This window comes from Schistocerca gregaria, chromosome 2 (assembly GCF_023897955.1).
Source record: "Schistocerca gregaria isolate iqSchGreg1 chromosome 2, iqSchGreg1.2, whole genome shotgun sequence".
Taxonomy (NCBI): Eukaryota; Metazoa; Arthropoda; class Insecta; order Orthoptera; family Acrididae; genus Schistocerca; species Schistocerca gregaria.
Window position 1 is genome coordinate 377833635 of NC_064921.1, and position 25959 is coordinate 377859593.

At 41.6% G+C, this 25959-nt stretch overlaps 1 protein-coding gene across 4 annotated transcripts in view; it reads left to right on the plus strand.

Annotated features, from left to right (window-relative positions):
* Positions 1-25659, plus strand: part of LOC126320425 (CUB domain-containing protein 2) — a 1159067-nt gene extending 1133408 nt beyond the window's left edge. The window contains exons 16-17 of one of the 4 annotated variants that reach the window (XM_049993913.1): positions 1485-1609; positions 25581-25659. In XM_049993913.1, coding sequence (XP_049849870.1) covers positions 1485-1573 — 89 coding nt within the window. In that variant the 3' untranslated portion in view covers positions 1574-1609; positions 25581-25659. Of the gene's footprint in view, positions 1-904; positions 1313-1484; positions 1610-25580 lie in introns of those variants that run through there. The other 3 variants (XM_049993929.1, XM_049993920.1, XM_049993937.1) reach the window with 3 other exon arrangements.
* Positions 25660-25959: the final 300 nt, after the last annotated feature.

A 25959-nucleotide genomic window follows, 5' to 3' on the forward strand; every position in this document is an offset into this window, starting at 1 on the left:
GAAGTAATACATTGGTAGATACTTCAAGGAAAGTATGCTTTCAGAACTTTCACATGAGCCAAGCCTAGATAGCTGTCATCACTGCCTGCTAAAGCTAATTTCCAGTTCTGGTTTCAATTCAACACACAATTTTACTTTGCCAGGAAGCTTCATTTCTTAAATAATTTGTATAATTTTTCATAACTTCCGTTTTATTTCTAGTATGTGCATTGCACGACCAAAAAGTTCAAGGAACCTATTGAGAATGTTGTGACTGGAGTTATGTTTCAGACAGGGAGATTTCTTTGTACCCATTGAAAACTAATATGCTAATTTTGTGATTGAAATATGAAAAAGAATAGTTATGGCAAAGCAGAAAGGTCAGTTATTATTAAGTAAGGATGTAAGTTCTTGTGCGCACATTGCTACACTTGTAAGTGTACAGTTCATACATTATATACAAGTAGTTCAGCATTGCACTAACAATTTTGATTATCATGGAAGAAAGAAAAAATTTCTTCTTGTTATACAGAAAGTTCTCACGTAATATGTGGGTAGTTAATCAAACAGAGAAGAAAATTTGGACTGAAAGGTAATACCTTCTTAGTTCCATGCATTCTACACTAAATACACATACTACACAATGGCCATCAACTGTATTTGTAAATTTTGTTTATTTCTTCTCTCAGTTTGTACACTTATTTTACTCTGAAATATTTGCATAGGGAAAATACTATCTTGTCTGTGCATTAAATTCAAATATTACAGCAACGCTACTCAATATGTGAGAAAATTCATTTCAGCAGTAATTTTTGTAATTTAAGAACAAGAATGGATTTATTTCAGAATTTATTTTTCTTTTTACACTATGACACTGTGACAGTTTAAACGGCTTCTCATTTCATGATGGATATGTTGTTTTCAGTTATGGTGTGGGCTGCACTTTGAAAGTTGTATATGATAATTACACTTTTCTATCATTCTTCTTATACCCACTAAAATGAAGAAAAAGACTTCAAGAAAGCCATCTGATACAAAGCACCAAAACCCTTTGTGAACATTTGTGGAAATGTGTTGTGTGGCAATGAGATAGTAATGTAAGAATTTATTAGTTTACAGTTTAGAGAAAGCTATTAAAGAATGTAATTCCTTGTTAGATACAGGCTAGAAAAACTAGAAAGTTTATTTTTTCTTATTCATCATTATGTATTATTCTTTCAATGTTCTCATTTTGTGGCTGTTAAAGCAGTAGGAGTGTATTTTTTTTTACATTAAAACTGTAATTATACTGTTAACTAGCAAGTTAATACATACACATATTTAAGAAAATGCACACAGGTGCTTGTGTATAGTCTTCTACAAGCACAGTAACATTGGAAACGCAGTGAAGCAGCCACCAATCCCAGGAGAGGAGGCTAAATCGCTGACACGACAGCTCAGCCAACTGACCACTAGACACAAGACTGGCTACCACACATGAGTGTGTCATGCTGTATGTGGTACAGGTGGCGGAAGCCCCCGCAAGGTGGCTGCGGTGCCCCCCCTCGCCCTCGCCCTTGTGATCGCATTCGTCCTCATCCTGAGGCAATCGTGATGTGCTCCATCTCTGCCCTGCTGTGACGTCTCACCAGTGAGTGGCGTGTCCCCACATGCTCGCCAGCATGACCCTGTAGTGCCATGCCTAGCAAGTAGTAATTTACCCCAGTGTTCCAGCTTCTAGCAACCTTACAGTTCTGCAGGACCAGTGCAGCAGAGACAGCACTGTTTAGATATAGGCAGCTGCTTGGATTGTGCATAGACAAGGGTGCCTTTCTGGCAGGCAGAATTTCAATCCGGTTGCAACTGTGACATTTGGGTGGTGACTGGTGTCTAAAATTAAACAGATGCCTTTGTTGACAGAGAATTAGGTAAGTCAAAAACTAAATACAATAACTTTATAAAAAATGCTTTGGCAAAATCTTTCATTACAACAGAGTGGAAATTCTTCCCTCTGTATCACTGCACTGCAATTACATATAGCTACAAAATAACAACTATTTGCCACTTGAAAAATACTTGGTGTTTATGTGGTAAATTTTCCAACAAAAGAAAAATAAAAGAATATTATGAAAAAAAATTAAGATCGAAACATTCATCAATGTATTCTCAGCACATTCTGTTTCCAAAAGTTTCCTGGGAATGCCACATGTATCAAAGATTGCATATAATTTCAAATCTGTGTTGATTTTACTGTATACACCTTAAGGAACAGAAAGGAGTATAAATTGTGCCACCTTGTATTATTGTGATAGTAACAGCAACACTTTATGAGGTATAATCTGCTATGTCATTCTCATCTTTCACAAAAACTATTACAAATAGGAAAAAAATGGAAAATTTCTGTCTGTAGTTGGGAATATAGAACTTTCACAGGCAAAGGAGGAGTTTGTCTTTGCGCTCATACTAAACCTGTACATCAGAAAGGCATAAAATCAGGTTTCCTGGATAGTCAGTATATAGGTTCCTGCATAATTCCCCATTTCAGTCAAAACACACTTTGATAAGATAGAAGCATGTCACACCATACAGCTTTGTGGGAGACTTGCTATCATATAAGTGAGTTTTGCACAGGATTTGCCTGAAAGGAGGTAACTATTAAAAAATAACAAAGAGGATTATGACTTTCTCAAGCCAACTATTAAAATTTTGTCGAGAACAGAAAAGTAAGAAGTGTGGCGCTGAAAACTTTAGGACATCATATACGCATTAACAGGTATGAAGGCAATTGATACTGTGGACGAACTATTTGCAAAATTTGCATAGTTGTAACAATAAAATTATTATGGAGCTACAATATTTCTTTTCACATATATATTCGTGGGGGAATCAAACAGCAAGAAATTTGAATATGCACACTGTAAAAGTTCAAATTAAGGTGTGGTTAACAATTAAAATAGAAAACACCTAATATACATCTTTTTTGTGAGTGAATAATAGTACGGTAAGAGCATATTAGCTACTGTTACTTTAAAAAGGCACCTCAAACCGTATGTTGGCCTATTGTTATTTACTGAAGACGGTGAATGTTCTCTTCTTTTACAAAGAACAGTTGCATACACAGGAAAACTGAAGAAAAACAATCACACTACACCTGTGTCTTGTGCAAACTTCACGAATAATTTTGCCGCGATTAAACAAAGCTGTGAGAAATTGTAACACAGCAACACCAACGTAAAGCTGAGCAAAAATAACTGTTGGTATCTGATTCATCTTGCTTAAATGACACTTAATGGGAACTAATATAGCTGTTTTTTTTATTGTTAACGGGGTTGAATGGTTTATGCCAACAGGATGCCAATACTGTTACTAGTGCTGAAATAATTTTCTGTGACTTACCACGGCACTTAAAGTAATCATTTGAAATGAGGGTATTACGTAGGAGAATTTTAATTTTTTTTATTTTATGTCTAATTAAAATGCAAATAATACACGCTCTGCGTTTCTGATTGTTTATGCAAAATGTAACTAAAAAACGGAATAGTAGCTACCACATACTCTTTTCTGTGTAGTCAGAGAACATAGTCACTACAATGAGCTCACTTCCTTTGCTATGCAGAACTGGCGTTTGATAAAATAGTTGTGAAAATGCAGCTAAGAAAAATGTAACCAAAAATAAACAGAGTACAGTGTTAAGCTATAAACGAAACTGCGCAGTGGGTCGACAATCATTTGCTACACAATTACATCACTAGAAGCGGAAGATGATATTCGGTTCAATAAAAGTAGATACTCTGAGAGCACGTAAAGCTAACAGGTAGTTGTTTCCGAAACAGCGTTTTAACTGTTTTTTGTCATTGCCAATATATGTAGTAGTTTCATTCAGTTCAGAGTATTTATGTGTCGTTAGAATGTAGAGACCGCTACTTAGGACATTAACTTCAAACTCTTTTTAAGTATTTTATCATCATGGAAATAAATCATTTTAATACTTTGGTATTTGGTAAACTGACATTCTTGTCCCTGGTTTACTTTTCTGCAACAATCGTTGCTTTTGAGTTGGATAGGTATTGGCTAACCGTTAACACTATTGTTAATTGTCCTGCTGTTGCACTAAAGTAGTCAAGTAAAAAACATTACGCGTGAACCCTAGACACATTTTTAATTCGTCAGAAATTGTCTGCCCATTTCATTGTTACTAAGGTGCAAAAGAAGCAATAACGATGGTGGACATCTTTTCTTGTTCTGCTATTTATCACTGAAAATTTGAAGGATGGTGTAATGGCTTTCTAATAGGAACTGCGTTTTCGAAATGTATTCTACTACAATATGTTGGTATTCTGGATGTACTGTTAACTTCACATCCTTAGAAAGGATTATAAATACCGGTAACTCCCGCTGTTTCTGCTAAAGAGCGTGAAGTTCAAGAGAACAAAACATTTGTGTAAGTTTCTGATCCTCAAATATTGTTTTACAATTACTATTAATATTAAAATTTCATTGCAGTTAGTTCATTCGAAATTCAGAAAACGCCACTAATGTTTTGACAATTTCTGTGTTTTTGAGACATACTTTCCTTAATGTTTTCATAGTTTCTTCAGATACTGTAATCGTCTCACACACTCTAAACAGTGTTGTAAGTATAGGATTTAATTTATGTCCCTATATTGCTGAAACGTAGCATTCTCAAACGTAATTTGCAATGTAGCATCAAATATCTCTAAAAAGCTTAATATTCTTTGTTCTCTTCTACACTGTTCATCCAGTCGTTACCCATACAAAAATCTTAGGCGTTATTGTTTCGTTTTCCTCTCTGTACTGCCAACAATTGCTTTGCACTATCTTTCTCGATTAATGATCCATTTCCTCTTACTTCCTCTCCAACGCACCATTTCTTTCTTTATTTGAAATCAAATGAAAAAGTTTCCATGTACAATAATTTGCAGTCCAATCTTGAGCTAAAGGAACTCATAAGCATTTTAGTAGTACAAGTGAAAAAGCAACTAACATCGAAGAAGTTCAATGTTATTGTGTTATCGTATTGTCATCACATATATTCTCATCCATGTGAGCTGTATACGCACGTATAGCGATATGAACAGTGATTTGAAACAACCATCTTCAAGATGTGTGCAATTTTCTCGAGCCGCTATTTAAAGGCCTTATAGATCTACATTTTGCCGTATCCTGTCTGATGGAAAGCAATAGCAATGGCAGTTGCAGTGAATTTGCTTTGAATCATACTTCCCTTGAAAAACAGTCCGAATCTGAATAGTTCTACGCTTTATAGATAAGCGTTTTTTGTACTTGTTTCCCTGTTTGAGGGTTGTGGCAGAAACAAACATTAAAACATGGACTAGTGTGGGTTGTTTCTTTATTTTGCGCCTATTGTGTCTCTCAAACCTGCTTTGAAATATAGTCTCCAAATTCAACATGTAGCTTAATTCCATTCAAATTTCTGTGATAATAGGGCTCTGGAGCAGAAATAATTTAAAGATTGCTACGAAATCGGCTTCGCTTGTCCCTCCCAGCCATTTCAACAGAATAAGTAGTGCAGCTCGAGAAAGAGATGGGCTTGAAAATAGTAAGCTACAGTTTTCTAATTCCAAAGGGTTACTAAAATAGAATGGGCATTTTACCTGGAAGACAGCAGCACATGCTTGGTTTCCTTTGGAAGTTCATTCTGGTAAGTGCCAGATTAATATTCCAAATGGGTGAAGATCAATGCTCAGTTAGTCCAATGACGATAAGCATCTGCGTTTCACTTAACACACCTCATGCCACCAAAATAACCTTTTTACAAGGTGACAATTATTGAATTGTATGAAAAAAACGTATATTAGTTAGAAAATGCGGAGTATACACGCTTTATTCAACATGTAAGCGTCGCTATGAATATTCAGGTTTAGGATATGATATGTTCGATTTGCCTGCCATCATTGGGGATTATGTGGCGTAGACGAATAGCGAAATTCTGCATGACCCGCTAAAGTGTCTGAACATCGATGCTGTCGATGACCTTCTGAATGGCTGTTTTCAGCTGAATAATGGTTTTGGTGTTATTGATGTACACCTTGTCTGTAATATACTCCCACAAAAGGAGTCGCGTGTGTTCAGTTCCAGAGAAGATAGCGGCCAATCGAGGCCCATGCCAATGGCCTCTGGGCACCCAGAGCCAGAATCTGGTCCCCAAACACTCTCCTACTGCGATGGGATCAAGCTCCGTCTTGCATGAAACACCTCTTGTCTAAATCAGGGTCACTTTGGATAATTGGAGCGAAGTCGTCTTCCAAAACCTTCACGTATCGTCTGGTAGTTGGCGTGCCATCAAGGAATATCATACCGATCATTCCGTGACTGGACATTGCACACTATGCAGTCACCTGTTGAGGGTGAAGAGACTTCTCGATCGCGAAATGCGGATTCTCAGTCCCCCAATGGTGCAGGTTTGCTTATTGACGAACCCCACACTCATAAATGTGGGCTTCGTCTCTAAACCAAACCACACAGACCATACTAATTCCCATCATTCCCCACAGCCAACCGTACAATTTGAAAGTCCTAGCGCAAACCGTTCAGAAGTTATGGCAATTTTATGTCATATAGTTCAATAATTGTCAACCTGTACATGCCAAAAGTCAAAAGACAAATTTCCACGTTATCCTATAAGCACCCATTAGCACTGAATGCGTGAACTGATTTGGAACACAGAGGAATAAAACATCATTCCTTCGCTGGCTACACATTATGGTGTTCAATTCAGTGTCTGTCGTGACCATTTCTGTATTTGATATACCATATCACCATCGATCTGTTCAATACATCTGTCAAGTGTGTTAGCTGTAAGCCATGAAATATGAGAGGTGCAAGATGATTTGCGGTTATCACCAAAGACGGATATCCTCTTGACCCTCCATTCGTAACTAACATTGTATTGGTATCTCTATCAGGTTATTTCTCTTGTTGATGTGTCCGAAAGAACTATAATAGCACACCCATTATCTCCTACTAAACAAAGTACATTGACAATGTTGTAGAGAGAACACGACTAGTATATACCACAAATTTGTGATTTGAAATTCTGCGGTAAAGATTCTGATATCTTCAGGTGTATGTGCAGAAGGCGTCCTAAACTGCCTGAATCTTTCTGATTGCATCCTGGGTAGTTTTGATATTGTCCTCAGCACGTCGCGTATACTTAGACATTTTTCAGCTGAAGGTGTTCTCTGACACCGTTGTTAAGAGTTGGAAGGATTTATTGGTGGCATTTGTCAGGACGTCATGGGTAATTTCATTTCAGCTCTAAAACTGAGTCAAACTGATGCCTCGATAAGAAATTATTTACATTAGCAAAAGAATAAGCTCTGAATTCATCTGAATTATTGGCTCTGGGGATCAACACGCCCACAAATAGTACAAAACCATTACGAACTAAAATTTCACACGTTATTAAACCACTAAAGCGAAGTAACTGGCAGGCCTTTGTTGGTTTTTCTAGGTGAAAGACTATAGTGGTTTCATGTCTACACACGATCTGATATCTTGAGAAACATTAACATCAGTAACATACTTAAGAATCTTACTATTTTTAGGTAGAAGTCGACCATCACTTTTAATAGCAATCGTGGAAACTCGCCGCTCTGAAACTACTTTTTTCCTTATAAGCAAATATACATTGTATTCAGTGAGAAAGTAAACGAACAAAGTCTACTAGCAGCTGATTTTTGTGAAGTAATGAGTGAAATGTGCATTGTTTGTCAGCTAAGATTACCCATTAATATAGCGAATATCTGACCTTCAAGCGCTTCATGCCAAATAAGCTTCATAGATCTGCAGCTGAGTTACGGATAAGTGCAGGTGAGCATTATGAGGAGCCCGCCGTCACAACTTGCCTGCAGCTGAGGGAGTAGCTGCATGCGACCCTCCTGAGACCCCCCAGCATCCTGTGCCTCGCATAGTAGTAGCTTGCCACACTTGCATTCTTTCTCATTTCTGGTACCATTGTACATATATCCACAGATATCAAGAAATAAAAGTGAGCGAGTGAAAGGTAGGACATCTTTTTTCAGTTTGTTTTTCGCAACACTCATTTTTTAAAAAACTATTATTCATCATTAAACAATAAATTAGAAATTTAAACAATAACATTAAAATACTTTAACTTAATTTGCCATAAATTTCTTTTTAGATAGTCTGAGGAATATGCACTCATTATTTCAACTGAATTTGCTTGATTTAATAACTAGAAACTGGAAATAGCAAATCTGTTACATAAAATTCATGGAACTTAAAAAGAAATTATGCACTATTTAACAGAGTTATAAGTAATTTGGATTGAAAAAGTTAATGGAATATTTATTTTGACGTAGAAGAGATATGATGAAATATTCCCATTGTCACTAACGCTCAAGCTACAGTCAAGTAGAGTAAACTAATCTCTTTATCAGTAACATAAATACAGAGAATCTGTTCTCTATAAAATGGCAGAACAATGTTTTTTTATCTCTCTCCTAAATCAAGACGTTGCAGATCTATCTCTTCTGCTTCAAAATTAATTCTTTTATTCTTGCAATTTTGAATAAAATATTTGCATATTAATTACCTTCTAATTACTGTAATTGTGTTTTACTACATTTTAAATAAGTTTTTATGCAAAGAAAAGTTTATTTTAATAATTGTAATAAGTTGCGAATAAAAGTGACATAACAAACATAACACACTCTAAGCATATGAAGTCACCTTTTAACCCATCATTAAAACTTACTACAGTCCATCTTACTTCAGTACAAATACCATGTCAGCACCAGGCACACCACAGAAGATCAGTCCATCTTGCACTTACAACTTTCTACTTTTTCTCTTTCAGAGACGACGACATCGTCAACAGCCCTTTACACATAAGATGAAGTAGGATTTCACGATAACACATATACTCATCTTCTCACCTGTGCCCTGAACACACGTAACTGGTCAACTTACATGGACATTAATTTGTAATCTTTTGGTGATCTTGATCATCTGATCACGGTTTCACGGAAAACGGATCATCAGACACTAAGAACTTAATAGGGAGCCTAATGGTTGTCGCTAGGGAACTTAAATTGCAGGTCGAATAAAATCCAGTTAAAATACTCTGAGGACAAGCATGTTAAAGAGATACATTCGTTTCGTTTCACTTCTCAACGAATTCAACAATTAACCACCTACCTTCCGTTTACTGTATGAACTGTTCTCTTAAACGTAAGATCATATGTATTTCAATTTTTTTTCCTTCTACTTATTCACTTTACTTCTAAAACATAATCCGCCATATTGACGTATAGGTGTACCTTCTCCCAGTATTCAGTTTTGTCTCTGACCATATCTCATCTTACTAGTGACGTGTCTGTCATTTCCTTAAATCACTGAAGCCGAATATCAGAAAGGTTATTAGAACAAGGGCGTAATAAATTCCTTCTTACATACTTATCCGATCGAAATATTACTTCGTTACGAATTACTTCAGAGTCGATGGGACGTGTGTGTATATCATATCTTTTTTCTTTTAACTCATTGTGGCACAGGTCTTCACATTCTTCATCCTCGTGTCAACATTGCGCATTAATATGGAATGTCTATTTCGTTTTATGCGAACAGTAATGCAGATTGATATCGGAGCATCAATCTGACAAAGGTAAGACTAGAAACAGCAAACTACTGCTTAGCTTCAGTAAATTCAAACTACTGTAAGACGACAGAGTGCGATCTATCATCACGTATGGTGTCCACCTGAAGATTGTTAGCCTTCTGTGTCACTTCATGGTCCGAGTACAATAATGAGAAATTATCTTACAGAGTTCAGCGAAGGTTACTCAGGGTACCACAACTACTTCTCCCCCTGCCCTGCCCCCTCTTTCCCTGAATCCTTCATGAAAACTGCGCGGGAAGCGATTATGGATAACCGTGTTCATAAGCTCGAAGTTTCATGATTTTCCTGTCATGGCCATTTCGTGAGAACTTAATGATGAAAGTAACTTACGCATGATGTGTCAATGTGAAGTAACGGCTCGAAGAAACTTGGACCATACTTAGAAAGAACTGCTATAGAATAGTACATAAAAGAAATAGGCTGTTAGACGAGCAGAAATGACTCTTTTAATCAGAGACAATAATTACACTGAAATCACCGCTGTTTATGACGGTCCCCTGTATATTAAAAAAAGGCGGAATGCTGTTGATGATGATGTTGGTTTTTGGGGCGCTTACAACGTTGTCATCAGCGCCCGAACAGGCTTCCCAAATTTTCCAGTTACAATGTCGCCATTTCCTGAATGATGATGAGGACAACACAAACACCCAGTCCCCGACCCGGGTGGGAATTGAACCCGGGACCCCGTGATCCAGACGTAGTAACGCCATCCACTTTTTTTTTTTTCATTTTGTTCATTTGGTCGTTTCGGACGTGACATGACATCCGTCCAAGTTCGTTTGTTGATCCTTCCACTCAGTTTTTTATTACAGAGGCCAACCAGCTCTCTGACCGAACACATTGAACTACCATGCCGGCATCACTGGAACTTCTTGTGCCATTGACCGTTCCGAGTGTTGGGTTGGGTTGGTTGGGGGAGAAGACCAAACAGCGATGTCATCAGTTTCATCTGATTAGGGAAAGACGGGGAAGGAAGTCGGCCGTGCCGTTTCAAAGGAACCGTCCCGGCATTCGCCTGGCGCGATTTAGGGAAATCACGGAAAACCTAAATCAGGATGGCTGGACGCGGGATTGAACTGTTGTCCTCCCGAATGCGAGTCAAGTGTGCTAACCACTGCACCGCCTTGCTCGGTGCCACTAGACCACGAGCTGCTGGGTGGGACTCTGTTCCCATGCTGGCTGCAAGACTGGTGAGGAGTTCTTGTAGTGTGGCGTTACATTCCTCCACCAGCGCGGCTGACGACTGCTGGATGGTCGTTGATGCATGTGGACGTGCTGTCACACTTTTCCCCAAAGCACTCCACATGTGGTCGGTGCGATTACGGTTTACGTCAGGTGAATGGGCAGGCGAGTCCATTCACTGAATATTTTCTAGTTCCAAAAGCTGTGGCACCTACGCCGTTCGATACGGTCGCCCATTGTCAGCCATAAAAATGAACTCAGGGCAGAGAAAGAAGCACAATGGGAAGGAGAACGTGTCACAATAACGTTGATCAGTGAGTGTGCCATGGTCACAGATTTGGTCAGTACTTCACGCAACATTTATGCCAAGCTAAAACATAACACACGAAAGAATCTGAAGCCATTTTGACTATTTTTCGACAGTGACTGTCTCAGGAAATATGTAAAGGTTTTTTTTAAATTACCGCTACTAGTCACAAACTTTGTCAACTATTTATTACTTATTTATTTAGCAAAATAAGATAAACTTCATCTTCAGGATAAATGGCATTACAAAAACAACTTTAAAATAAGGCCATACTGATGTTACGTAGTCTTTTCGTAAATGCTGTGGTCATCCTGTGGAAGAAGAGAAAACTTAGCAATGGATGCTGTCACTTTGGAAGCTGGACTGATATTTGCACGAAAATGTTTTGTAACAGTCACTTACTTTTTTTCTGGCGTGGCAGTCTTGTAGTGATGCTCTGGGGTGCCTCCATTTCCGTGCCTCTCCTGGTGACTGTTCACAAATTGTCACTAACATAGTTTGGAAACACGTTCGCAAACAGTTCTGTAGCGCAGTGGACAAGGTGGCGGTCAAAATACAGCTTGTTTCGATTTGACTATCGATTTCTCGATGTATGTGGTGTCAGATGTTTGCCTGTCTTCTGCACGTCTTGTTATCGTATTACAGATGAAGGTTGACGAAATGCATTACAAATTAAGCTCCTGTTACAATATTATGTAACATATCATGATATAAACATTTATTTTACATATTTCCAACCTATTTCTGAGGTTAGAGTCAAACGACTGTGTCACTAACGTAGCAGTCACTTGGAAACACGATCACAAACAATTCTGTAGTGCAGTGGACAAGAGGGCGGTCGAAATATGGCTGATTACTATTTGACTATCGATCTGACGATCTATGTGGTGTCAGATGTTTACATGTCTTCTGCACGTCTTGTTATCGTATTACATCTGAAATACGATAACAAGACGTGCAGAACTATTTGTTATAGTGTTTCCAAGTTACTGCTACGTTAGTGACAAATTGTGAGCAGTCACTAGGAGAGGCACGGAAATGGAGGCACCCCAGCACATCACTACGAGACTGTCATGCCAGAAAAAAAAGTGAGTGACCATTACAAAACATTTTCGTACAAACATCAGTCCAGCTTCCAGAGTGACAGCACCCCTTACTAAGTTTTCTCTTCTTTCATAGGATGACCACAGCATTTACGAAAAGACTATGTAATATCAGTATGGCCTTATTTTAAAGTTGTTTTTATGATGCCATTTAGCCTCAAGATTAGGTTTACCACGGAACATGTCGCTAAATAAATAAGTAATACAATAGTTGACAAAGTTTGTGACTGGTAGTGGTAATTTAAAAAAAAAAAAAACGTTACATTTAGCATCTGGATCGGCAAAACGTTCATGTTAGTCAATGATCCTGGGTGCATTATGTGATGAGAGGTGGGAACACGTAATGCACCCAGGAACATTGACTAACATGATCATTTTGGTGATCAAAATGTTATGTTGTGGGGAGGCATAATGTTGTGTGGGCGTCCTGACCTCCAAATCGTTGAACACAGTGCACTCAGTGGGCAATGTTGTTGTGACACGTCCTCCTTCGCCGTGTGCGTTTTTTCAAGACTGCATTCGGCCCTAATTCAGTTTTCATGGATGACAATGCTCGAACGCATCGAACAGCGCAGGTGCAGAGGCTCTTAGAACAAGATAATATTCGGCGAATGGACTGGCGTTCATGTTCCTCCGACTTAAATCCCATCGAGCACATGTGGGATGTGTCGGAAAGACATATTGAGACACGTCACTTACACTAATGATATCCAGCTGTCATCAATTGCGGTGTTGGAGAAATGGAAAGCCGAACCTCAAGAACTCCTTACCAACCTTGTGGCCAGGACAGGAGAACGTTGTAGAGCGTGCATTGCTACCATGGTGATCACGCATCCTATCAAGGACCACTCCCTCCTTTTGTGATGTCGAGGGGACCATCATAATTATTGTCTTTGAATAAATTTTTTATTTCTGTTCGACTCATTACGTATTTCTTTTAGTTACATTCTGTACTATTGTATTGTATGTTAACCGGGGGCCTAGAAACGACGGAGAGGCTACGCCCCCCGCCCCCGCAACCGCTGTGGTTCACAACTCCACGACGACTGCTGCAGTCCACTTCACCCCTCCGCCGTCCCACACCGAACCACTCTTTCGGGGTTATTGTGCGGTTCGGCCCCCAGTGGACCCCCCTCCCCAGGGAAAGTCTCATACATGACGAGTGTAGCCCCTATAACCCTATGTTTGCATGGTATAGTAATGGTGATGTACGCGTACGTGGAGATGTTGCTTGCACAGCTGTCACCGACATAGTGTAGCTGAGGCAGAATAAGGGTAACCAGTCCGCATTAGCCGAGGCAGATGGAAAACCGCCTAAAAACCATCCACAGACTGGTCGGCTCACCGGACTTCGACACAAGTTCGCCTGGCATATTCGTGCCGGGGACCAGGCCCTCCTTCCCAATCCAGAAAGTCGTGCTTTAGGCCGAACGGCTAACCTGGTGCGCTTCTATACTATACTGTAACAGTTCTTTCTATAGTCCAAACTTCATGGAGTTACGTTTCGCGGCAGTGAAACGTTATGCGAAAGCTACTTTTGCGGGTAAGTTTTACACACCAGTGTATGTAGGAGAAAGCAACATGTTGCTCGTCTCATCTTGAAACATAAGCTCTCCGTGTTGCTCAACACCTCTCTTGTAGCATCCAAATCAAATGTTCAAATGTGTGTGAACTTTTAAGGGACCAAACTGTTGAGATCATCGGCCCCTAGACTTACATACCACTTAAACTGACTTATGATAAGATGCCCGAGGCAGGACTCGAACCTCCGGCGGGCGAGGCCGCGCACTCCGTGACGTGGTGACTCAAACCGCGCAGCCACTGCGCGTGCCGGTGAGCATCCCTCTGGCGCTATCGTGCTAACTAGACGAATCAGTGACGAAACGCGCAGCTCTTCTTCTTTGGCTGTGCTTTGCGTCTTCATCCATTGAGATCTTGGTGATTTCCACTCAGAAAATCACAGTCTAACAAACTTTGTCGAGTTACAGTATTTCATGTTCTGATTATAAGCGCCTGAGTAAGAATTTCTGGAGCTGTGCAGCTTCAGTTCGAAATTACTTGTTCGCTATTAACCTCCGAGTTTCCTTCAGTTCAAAAAGATATCTCTCTGTACATTTTGTACACGTTCTACGCATTTTTCAGAAGACGTGGAAGTGATAAATTAATCCAATCAAGGGACTGTTGCAAATATTCCACATATTACGTAAACACAAAGCGAATCCTGAGCTTTCACTAAATATGTTTCGACTATCTCCTTGTCGAGTGTCTAGCTTTGGTCTTTTGGAAAGGTAAGGCCACCATTGTAGACTGAAGGATAGCAGAGTCATTTCTGGTTATAACGAGCAAATGAAGACTGAGTATGCTCTAGAATGCACGAAAGTGTCCAGGTGAGACACCGTCTGCCGCTGTGTGCGGCATTGTTTCCATCAACGACAAGAGAAACAACATAGAAAAGAGGTCTGTAGACTTGCGTCGTACAGGCGCCTATGAGAGGAATAACGTTAACGAGAAGTAATGGATCTTAGTAGTCTTTTTCAGTTATAGAGACATATATGCTACCTCTTCCTGAAACTATATAGTTCGGATTTTGTCCTGTAGTGTACTCTACCATACGTCAGCCTTCCCGATTTGATCTCAACGCTCTTATTACTGATTTTAATATACCGCGCTGACTTTCCCTCAGAGTGGTTGCTTTCTTATGAAATTTCATCATCGGTATTGCGTGGCTCCTCCAATCAGAATCACGCTGTGTGCTGGCCCTCCTGTCACGGGGAACGACTACTGTTTCGTTGTTAGTTCTCATCCAACTTGGATATTCAATTCTCTGGTGAACCTAAATAAAATATGCATTCCCCTACTCTCTACCTGGGAAGAAGTCTGGTGGGGGAACTTGAAGAGTCAATTGTGCACAGACAACAAATGCACCCGGAAAGTTAAACAAAGGATTGGATTTGATAAACATGTGTCTCAGAACAAGAGAAATTTCTTCAGAAGTAAATCTGAATAGGGAGAGGGAAGGAAGACATTTTCTTAATATTCTGTTCTCAATGCTCCACTCTGCTCTTTCACCTTTAATTTTAGTCCTATTTTAGCACTTGCTGCATTTTAGTGACACTCGTCCGTTGTTGTTTCCGTTCGGGCGCTAAAGACTACACTGTTGAGCGCCCATATCCACTATATCCATCCACATCCACTCTGCTGGGGGGGCGAGAGGTCGAGAAATGTTGGGAAAGCTAGAAATGATAGAAAATTCGACTTGGAGGATTGTCACCAGAGCCAGTCAGTTCCATAAAAATAAAGATGTCTAGAAAGAAACAAACAAAGAATTCAGCTCGTCTCGGATACAGAAAAAGAGTAATATAAAACTTGTAGGAGATATAGTGATAGGTGACAAATGGACGATCAACATTTATGAATGCACAGTGAACATCTGGGAAACAACTGTTCGCAGCATTGAAGCTGACACCAGCAAACAAGAAAAACGTTGATGTAGTATTAAACGGAGGACAACATTTAGGCTTCAAATAAGATGGTGATGTATATCTTATATAACTAGATCCGTGTCTCCCACATTTCATCCCATCTTTAAATTTGCAACATGCAATGCACAACAAAATTAAAGACTCACTTTTTTTGAAACACCGTCTTTTTCCCCATTTGCGAAGCAGAAGTTAGAAATTTGGTTCGAAAGTGCCTACAACCTTCCTCTGCAATGAAGCATACAGTTGGCACTCTGTGACGTCACCGTCAGGCTCAGAGAGCAAGCGGTCGGCACGTGCAAATCAAGGGTCAGGTCTCGTCACATTTCACGTCAATTCAGGCCAAAGCCACTACGGACGTGAAACACCTAGACGAGGTCGTCATACACCCTCCCCCTCCACCTCTTGTCCACATCCCACCTCCTTCTCTTGACACCTCTGAAACGGAGGTAAGAACTGCGAAGACCAGCGTCGAAGCGAGGCGGTTCTCCTATGGACAGTTGAGGATAATATTTTCAACACACCGCTGCTCAGAATCGTCACAAAAAGGTGACAGGATGTAATCACTCCTTCTCTTGGGGTGTTAATTTTCTCTCGTTTTACGCCCAAAAACGGTACTTCGCAGCGCAGTGTGCAAGAGGACGATGTTATTGACAACCTTTGACAGTGCTGACCAACACCGGACGATTAACTCTTCCCTAAGGCCACAGCTGGGCTGCAACCCTATTTAGTGCGCTCTCACCGTTTTGGTGTAAAGTATATCCACAACTTCTGTCTTGGTGTACACGGTGGAACCACTAGGGACCGTTTAAAACCATTCGGCGAAGTTTGAACGTGATCCGAAGCACAAAAAGTGTTCATACTTTTTCACCCATCTATTTTCACATCCTCTTGTGACGCGTACATGAGGGCGGGTGGTGGCGAGGAAGGGTGCGACATTGACATGCGCGCGTATAAAACGGCAGTGAGTCCGTTTTAGTCGACCCCACCATCTCTCCCCTAGGTCAGCAACGTCTTCACAGGCCACCCACACACATTTGTTGGGCACTTTAAGAATGTCTTGTAGAGAGACTCTCATCCACGGATCCCTCATGGGTAGGGTGAAGAGCAGTCCGCTCTACACCAGCTCCTGCTGGCCGTTTGTGACATCTGGAGGGTCACATTGCACAAACGTAAAGAGATGTTGCTCCCCGGGGCAGAGGTGTTTCAGTAAGTTTTATGTTTGTTTTTGGTTTACGTGAGACTAAAACCAGCAAACATGTTGTTGCAAAGCTATAGTTCAGGAGACATGTACTCGGAGAACAACGAACGGGTCAGTGATATTCTGAGATGGTGATCAAAAGGCGTTATGGTATATTGAGTCCTATTTTATAGCTGTTGAAACTGGTTTTCGTGAGCGAAAATACGTAAGTTAGTTGTGAGTCAATGCGCAGTCAGGAGTTCGACGAATAATTTTTGCAGCTTCAATGCCGAAAGAAGTTGCATTTAACCCGTTTCCCGTTCGGGAAATACTTCACGCCCTCCCACAGAAAGGCATCCATAAGCTTTCACTCAGGAGATCATTGTCAAGACTGTGGACCACCCTTGTGAAACTACACAGTGTAAAAAATAAACTCGTGCATAACATTAATCTTTTTGGCCTTCATACGAAGTAATGTCTCCATGAGCCTAGAAAAAAGCTCCCAATCGCTTTGGTGTCTCAGGATCCTGGACGTCGTCGTCACACAAAGACAACGCCTCGTCAACATAGCTGTCCCTCTCTGTCTCTGGACTTCTCTAACTACGTAAGTTCATTCCACTGATTAAACATCGCGGTGTGGGTATTCTGCAGGTGTCTCCTGATTATTTTTCAGGATTCACTCTTCGGAGGCGTTATTTTATGAAATATGAAATCACAGTACTGAGTTAATTGGGCTACACTCCTTGAAATAAAGGTAGCTGGAATAAAATACAAGGGGCGAAATATTAGCTATAATTTATAATGTTAGCTGCAATATGTGCATAGACCAAGCAACAGTGTAAAGGGTTGATGATATGATAATTCGGTCACGTCAATTCCAAGGAATTTATAATACCTCCAAAGGAGGTAGTAAGATGAATATCGACAAAGGTATAACAACGGTAATGAAATGTTGTGGAATTAAACGATAAGATTCAGAGGAAATTAGATTGGAAAATGAGAAACGAGCTAAATTTCCAGATTAATGAATGATGCGCAAGGGAGAACATTGACATGCAGAAAGTTTTCGAAGCGACGTTGAAGAATGGTACAAGTTCGGGGAAGCAGTAAGATGTTCTGCGGATGTGATTATTGCGTAAGTAAGGGTTTCTTGCTTGTCGTGATGGGAATGAGTCGCTGGATACCCAATGGCGAGAGATGACAAACTGGTCAAGACAAAGGACTCGTATCCGGGAGGAACGCAGTTCAAAACGCCGCCTCGCCATTCAGATACAGGTGTCCCAAAATCGTAAGGGGCGGTTGTTCTGGAAAGGACACAGCGTCATATCAACACCACCAGTATTCAGTGCCATCTCATCTGTATGGTCAGATGTTGTTGACATGTGTTACGGCATGCAGTGTGAGTAATTGCTATGAGATGATAATGAATCACTTGTAAATATGTACAGAGACGAAATTTGGAATAGTGTCTAAAAGAAAACGAAAGAACACTTCAGTAACGAAAGTGTTACCTTTTAGACAGTCCTACATGACTGTGTCTCTCAAAAATAGCAAGATCATTTAATGACTTTGCAATGAGCAGGACGTTCGATCATACACTCAATTCTTTCTTCTTCTAGACAACCAGAATTTGCCTTTTCCTGAGGAATTAACTTAGTGACATTACCATCCTCGCCTTCAGAAATGGCCATTCCTCTCCACAATGAACTAATCCTTGTTTTCCATGAGGCGTATTTAGGAGAAATCACACCCCTCGATTCTATATCAAAGTCATCTAAGTTGAACGCTATTTAAAACTTCTGTAAATGCTTTGAAAAGTGCGATAGATGCTAGTGCAGGCACTCCCCAACGTGACCGAAATGCACGTGTCGCACTAGGAGGACGTTATACGTTGTCTCCTTCATTCAGAGATTCTTGCTATGTCCCAAGTCACAAGCAACCAGTGACACATATAAATTTCATTGAACAGGAAAAAAAGAAATAAACGGAAAAGTAACATGATTAACGCGTATTGTTGTTCTTGTTGTTCGAAGACTTGTTTGATGCAGCTATGCACGTAGTCTACGCTGTGCAAATCTCTTCATCTCTGCATAGTTATTGCAACTTAACCTATCTGAAACTGCTTACTGTGTTCTTGCCTTGGCCTCTCTCTAAAATTTTACTCCACTGCCTCTCAACCACCCATATTTCCCTTTAATAACAAATTAACTGTTCTTTGATGCTTCAAGATGCATCCTATCCATCAGTCCCTTCTTTTAGTCGGTTTCTGCCAGATTTTTTTTTTCCCGGATTGATTCAGCACCTGCACATTAATTACCCGATCCGTTCATCTAACATTCAGTATTCTTCTGTAGCACTTCATTTTGAAAGATTTTCTTCTCTTCTTATTTGAACTGCTTATCTTCCACGTTTCACTCACGTACAAAGCTACACTACAGACCAATACCTTCGGAAAAGGTTACCTAATAATTACATCTATAGCCGATGTTACATACTTCTTTTTTCACTAATGCTTCTCTTGCTATAGTCAATCTGTATTGTATATCTACTCTACTTCGGCCATAATAAGTTACACGGACGGAAGAAAAGATTTCATCACAAAAAGAAGAGTAATGAAATTTGAGGAATTCATTTGTATGGATGACATATTTAAGTGATTAACATTGCAAGGTCACATGTTAACGTAAGTGCGAGATATGTCACTGCTAAAGTGAAATGGTGGTACATTAATAAACCGTGTAACCCTCAGAATGTAGAATACAAGCGTGGAAACGTGCATGCATTGTGTTGTACATATGACGGATTGTAGTTTGTGGGATGCAGTTCCTTGCCTGGTGCACTTGGTCAGTCAACACAAGGACGGTTAATGTTAGTTGTGGATGACGCTGGAGTTGTTGTCTTATGATGTCCCGTGTGTGCTCGATTGGGGACACATCTAGCGATCTAGCAAGCCAAGGCAACATTTAGACATTCTGTAGAGCATGTTGGGTTACAACAACGGTACGTGGGCGAACGTTATCTTGTTAGAAAACATTCACTGGAATGCTGTTCGAGAATGGCAGCACATCAGGTTGAATCGCCCGATTGACGTACAAATTTGCTGTCAGAGTGCGCGGAAGAACCACGAGAGTGCTTCTGCTGTCATACGAAATCGGATCCCTGTTCATAGCTCCAGGTGTTGATCCACTGAGTCTAGGCTGCAGACGGAATGGTTGCAGGCGCTCATCTGGCCTGCTGCTAATCAACACACGGCCATCATTGGCACTGAGGCAGAACCAGCTTTCATCAGAAAACGCAACAAACACCCACCCTGCTCTCCAATGAGCACTCGTTTAACACCATTGAAGTTGCAAATGGCGGCAATTTGTGGTCAGCAGAACGCAAACTACCTGGCGTCTGGCTCGGAGGTGACCTTGAAGTAACCGATTTGTAGCATTTCGTTGTGTCACTACGCTGTCAACTGCTGTTGGCATTGCTGCTCATGATGCAGTATGATGCTCCATAGCCATATGTCGAACACGGTTGTCTTCCCCTTCGATAGTGGCACATGGCCGTCCAGAGCCCGGTCTTCTTGCAACTGTAAATTCTCATGATCGCCACCGCTAGTAGTCATGTACAGTGGCTCCATTCCTCCCAAGTCATTCTGCAACATCGCAGAAGGACCATCCAGTTTCTCGTAGCCCAGTTATGCAACCTCGTTCAAACTCAGTGAGGCGTTGATAATGGCGTCTTTGTCACCTTAAAGGTACTCTTAACTAACGTCAGTTTACTATGTCGAAGGGACCGATGACCGTTGCTGCCTGGTCCCTTAAGCCCACAAAGCAACCAACCAACCTTACCATGTTCACTTTGAAGGGTAAGTGACGCTCACGACCGTTGCAGCGTGTATTTAAACAAAAACTAAGTTGCTTCCTTGTAGTGGCGCTACTAGCGCCACTCTTATGCGACTGGCGCCAAATCTGAATAATCATCTTTCAGATGTAGAGATACGTCTACAAACTTTCGTTTACGTCTCACAACTAATTCTTCGTGTCACCTTTTGTTTCCGTCGGTGTATTTTGGTGTCCAAATAGCAAAATCATCTATAACTTTTAGTGTACATTTTGTACTCCAATTCCCTCAGCATCGCCAGATTTAATTCGATTATATTCCATTCCGTTAAACTGCTCTTTAAGTCATTTGCTGTCTCTGAACAATGCGATCGGCAGACCTCACAGTTTTTACTTCTTCTCACATAATTTCAATTACTTATGTAAATTTCTCTTTGATTTCCTTTACTGCTTAACTACTCATAAGAAATCTCTTATGCACTCCGTCTTCAGGCCACAAGTGGACCATCGGGGCCACCCGACCGCCGTGTCATCCTTCACTCATTCCAAAAAGTTTCGCAACTGGCTTGATAAAAAATAGATAAAAGCTAAGGCGGTTGTTTTAATGATTCAGATTTTCCACGCAGTCTCCCCTCATTTTAGTGCAACACACAGAACGTTCAGACAACCACGTGAAACTGTCAGAGATTTATTTTTTGAATGTTATTCATATCTTATCTTGGATGTCGGTTACATCATTAAATCTTTTGACCCTTCATTTTAATTTCTGCACTTTGCAGTTCTGAGGTAGGTCCGTAAAAATAACATCAAGTCTCGTCACCCCCTGGTTATTTTTTCAAGTCAATCTGCGGCAGGCGCCATGCGTCTTTGTTTTTATTGAGCCAAGGCGTGCGAAACAAACTTTGTAAATACGTATCTCTTCTTCAAAACATTCTTTAGAGTGTCTTGAATATTTGATTTACGGGTGTTGCTTCATTGTGATTTGTGACAGAACAACTTTGACGCACCGCGGCCGCACGTCCACTGCTTAACACTCTCTGCTCACAGATGACTGGTCGAATGCACATCTGTTATTTACATTTGTGAGTTCACGCTGTCATCATAGTTACTGCGCTGACGTCACTTGTAATAAAATCAGTCACTCAACTACACTTCATTGGTTAATGTTAAGTTACAATGTAACTGACACAATCAGCTGTGATAGCGGTCGTCTTCATCCATGTCAAATAGGCATTCCTATAGTTGCATTTTTAACAACCGTCATGCACCCTGGAAACAGGAGTAAAGAAATATGCTACCGGAATTTTTTGCGACGCAGTTCCCTAATATGTGTTAATTCAGAAATGGTTCGTGGACGACATAGTAGCCAATATGAATTCGAGTATAGTAACAACTACTAACTTCACTGTATTGGTCGTCTTCTGGTCGAAATTATGATCTTAACTCATTGTAGTCCGGCATGTACAAGGAGCAATCAAATTAAAATGAGACAAATGGGAAAAGTTAAGTAAACTATTTGTCGTTTCAAAATTAATCAGCATAACTGTTAATACATTTATCCCACTGTGAGACAAGACGGATAGTGTCGTCATTGAAAAAATGTTTTCGTTGTCTATGGAACAGTGATTGTATACAGGCGTGCACAGGTTCGTCCGAAGCAAATCAACGGCCACGAACATCTTTCTCCATGCCTCCAAAAATATGGAAATCGCGTGGGGAGTAATTGCGATTCCGTAAGAGCTTCTCAGCGAAACTTCTGTAGTGTAGTCGAAACAACCTTGGCAAAACGTGGGACTGAAGAAAGACATTCGTGTCCGTCGATTTGATTCGGACGAAGAGGTGCACATCTGTGTACAGTCATGGTTCCGCAAGCAATCGCAAACATTGTTCCTTGAGGGCATTGACCTTCTTGTCTCTCGGTGGGATTTGAGCGTTGTTGGAGACGTATACTCCTAACCCGTCTGACGTCTGCAAACACTGGAGTTACTGTGTCTCGCTGCTAGTAAGGCCATTCGAACTGAGGTTCGTTCTTTTCAAGCAACACAACAATACATTTTGCAGCTTGTGCGTATATGCTGCGAACACCCACGCTAATCCACACGGCAGCCTTCCGTCCATTGGTTTGGCCGTGGTATGAATAGAATGATCTCCAGCGTTCTAATTATGCAGTTCTGGAAATATATTTCTCAGGTCTTTTTTGTCCCTACTACTCTCGGTACCCGCCATTTTCTTGTTATTCTAAAGCGCCCTGTATTGAGAATTTCATGGAGCCAAATAAAATGCCCAAGGGACAACACGCCTTACAGTACTTCTTCGTAAAATTGCTCCTATGAAAACAAGCTTGTCAGAACAAAATAAGCCTAATATGATAAAATAATAAGGAATTATGAAGATGTAATAGGGCCATTTTTACCTCGGTTAGGTCCATATAAAGGGGTCTGGGGAACAGTTGAATTTACCGTTTTTAATGTTGATACTCCTCCATTGGAAACGAACTAGTGATAACTGTCTAAATTTAACAACACAGTATCAAAGAAATTAGAAAATATTACAGGGTAATTCTGTGGGTTTTTAGGTTCAAATAAAATATCATTGGGGGGAGGGTGGGCAGCTGACATTACAGTTCTTCCTTATGAAACTTTTTCAACGGAAAAGAAGACGACGGAACTGTCTAATAATAATTTTGTGTCATTTTAATGAAACGTTAAGGTATGCGGGGTAATTCTATGCACGTTTAAGTTCAAATAAAGTGCCTTGGGGGGATCTCAACATCTCTGTCCTTACCGATGATATTACTCCTACGGAAACGAACTGGTCAGATCTCTCTGGGTCTAGCTGGGACTAAAAAGTAAGGTGTCACGCGGAAACTGAATGTTTGTTTACTTTGAAATAAAGTGCCGTGGGAAACACCGGACATTTCTGTTCTTCCAGGTGAAATTCCTCGTACAGTAACGTACTAATGATCACTGCCTAAACCTAATGTGACATCGAAACACAGATAATTTTAAGACGTAAGTTGCCAGTAGACATTGATTTATATAAATGTGGCAGGTTGAATGCTTGTGCCAGACTGGGATTCGAAACCATGTCTCCTGCTTATTGGGCATTTGTGCTGACAACTACACCATCTGGACACAGTTCATGGCAACCTTATGGGATACCCTAGCACGCATCCTGTCAGACCCATATTCTCCCCCTATACCACAGACTACTGTTGCAGTGCCACTACACACGTCCGAAAGAACGGAAACCGCATATATAATTAAGGTGATGACAGCCAAAAATCCTTTCACTGCAGATGCACTCCAACTATTACGGGAATCGCAGAAATGTTGCGAGTAACGGGGCTAATGAGCAGGGCCACTATATCATTAGTGTGTGGTATCTGCGTCTGACAGGAGGCGTGCAAGGTAGTCTATGCAGTTGCCCTGACCACTGTGTCTGGATGGCGTAACGGCCGGTGCACCTGCCTAGTAAGTCGAGACGTGCTTTCGAATCTCAGTCTGACAGGAATTTTCAGCTTACTCATAGATATAAATCAGTAACCACTGAAAGGTAACATCTTTAATTCCGTTGTGCCTTGATCAAAATGGTGTCGGTTCTGTAGGACACGTCTGAAAGAACAGACACCATATATCCAATCTGATACACTTTTAAGGAAATGTTAGGGTGCGATAGGGTAATTCTGTACACGTTTAGGCCTACATAAAGTTCTGTGGGTCACACCTAACGCTATGGTATGAAATTTCTTCTATGGAGACGAACTGATCGGAATAGCCTATTTATAATTTCGAATGGTTACAACGAAATGTTGGCAACGGCCTTGCCGCAGTGGATACACCGGTTCCCGTGAGCTCGCCGTAGTTAAGCGCTGTTTGGCGTGGCCGGCACTTGGATGGGTGACCATCCCGCCGCCATGCGCTGTTGCCATTTTTCGGGGTGCACTTAGCCTCGTGATGCCAATTGAGGAGCTACTCGACTGAATAGTAGCGGCGTCGGTCAAGAATAACGTCATAACGACTGGGAGAGCGGTGTGCTGACCCCACGCCCCTCCCATCCGCATCTTCCCCTGAGGATGACACGGCGGTCGGATGGTCCTGGTAGGCCACTCGTGGTGCTTTTTTTATAGCGAAATGTTAAGGTACGGCAACGTGTGTTTTTAAGTCCAAAGAAAGTTCCCTGGGGACACGCAAAGATACAGTTGTTTCTTGGTGCAATTCCTCCAACGAACTAATGAGAACTGCCTGACTTTTAAGGAAATGTTAAGATGCGACAGGTTGATTCAGTGCACATTTAGATCCAAGTAGAGTACGCTGGGACACACCGAACGTTATAGGCTTCCTGTTGGAATACCACATCTGGAGACGAACTCGTGAAATGAAATGTCGTGTGGCTAGAGCCTCCCGTCGGGTAGACCGTTCGCCTAGTGCAGTTCTTTCGAGTTGACGCCACTTCGGCGACCTGCGCGTCGATGAGGATGAAATGATGATGATTAGGACAACACAACACCCAGTCCCTGAGAGGAGAAAATCTCCGACCCAGCCGGGAATCGAACCCGGGCCCTTAGGATTGACAGTCTGTCACGCTAACCACTCAGCCACTGGGGGCGGACAGACGAACTCGTGAGAACAGTCTAATTTCGCACGGTAACAACGAAATCTTAAAGCACGACGGGGTAGTTGCGTGTGTATAGGTACGAATAAAGTACCCTGGGAACAACTAACGACAGTTCATTCTTGGTGTAGTTCCTCCAACGGAAATAAACTAGTGATAGTTGTGTAATTGTAATTGTGGTATAGCCTTAAGGAAATGAGGAGGTGCTGCGCTCACGATGACGCGGCGTTCTCGGCCGACAGGCGCGGTGGAGCGCCGCGTGGACGGCGTGGCGCTGGCGGGGGCGGCGGCGGCGGGGCTCGCACTGCTGCTGCTGGGCGGCTGCGTGCTGTGCCGGAGGCGGCGGCGCCGGAGGCGGCAGCGGAGGCTGCGCCGCGGCCGCGGGGGCATGGCGAGGGCGGCGGTGCGAGGGCCGCGCCCACCTGCCCCCGCGCCGGCCGCGCCGCCCCCGCGACACCTGCACCACCACGGCGCCGGGGGCGGGGGCGGCGGCGGCGGCGGAGGCGGCGGGCCGTCGAGCGGCGCGGCCAGCACGCGCTCCTCGGTGCACCAACACCAGCACCAGCCGCACGTGTGCGACGAGCTGGGCGAGCGCTTCGCCAGCAGCGTGGACAGCGTCTG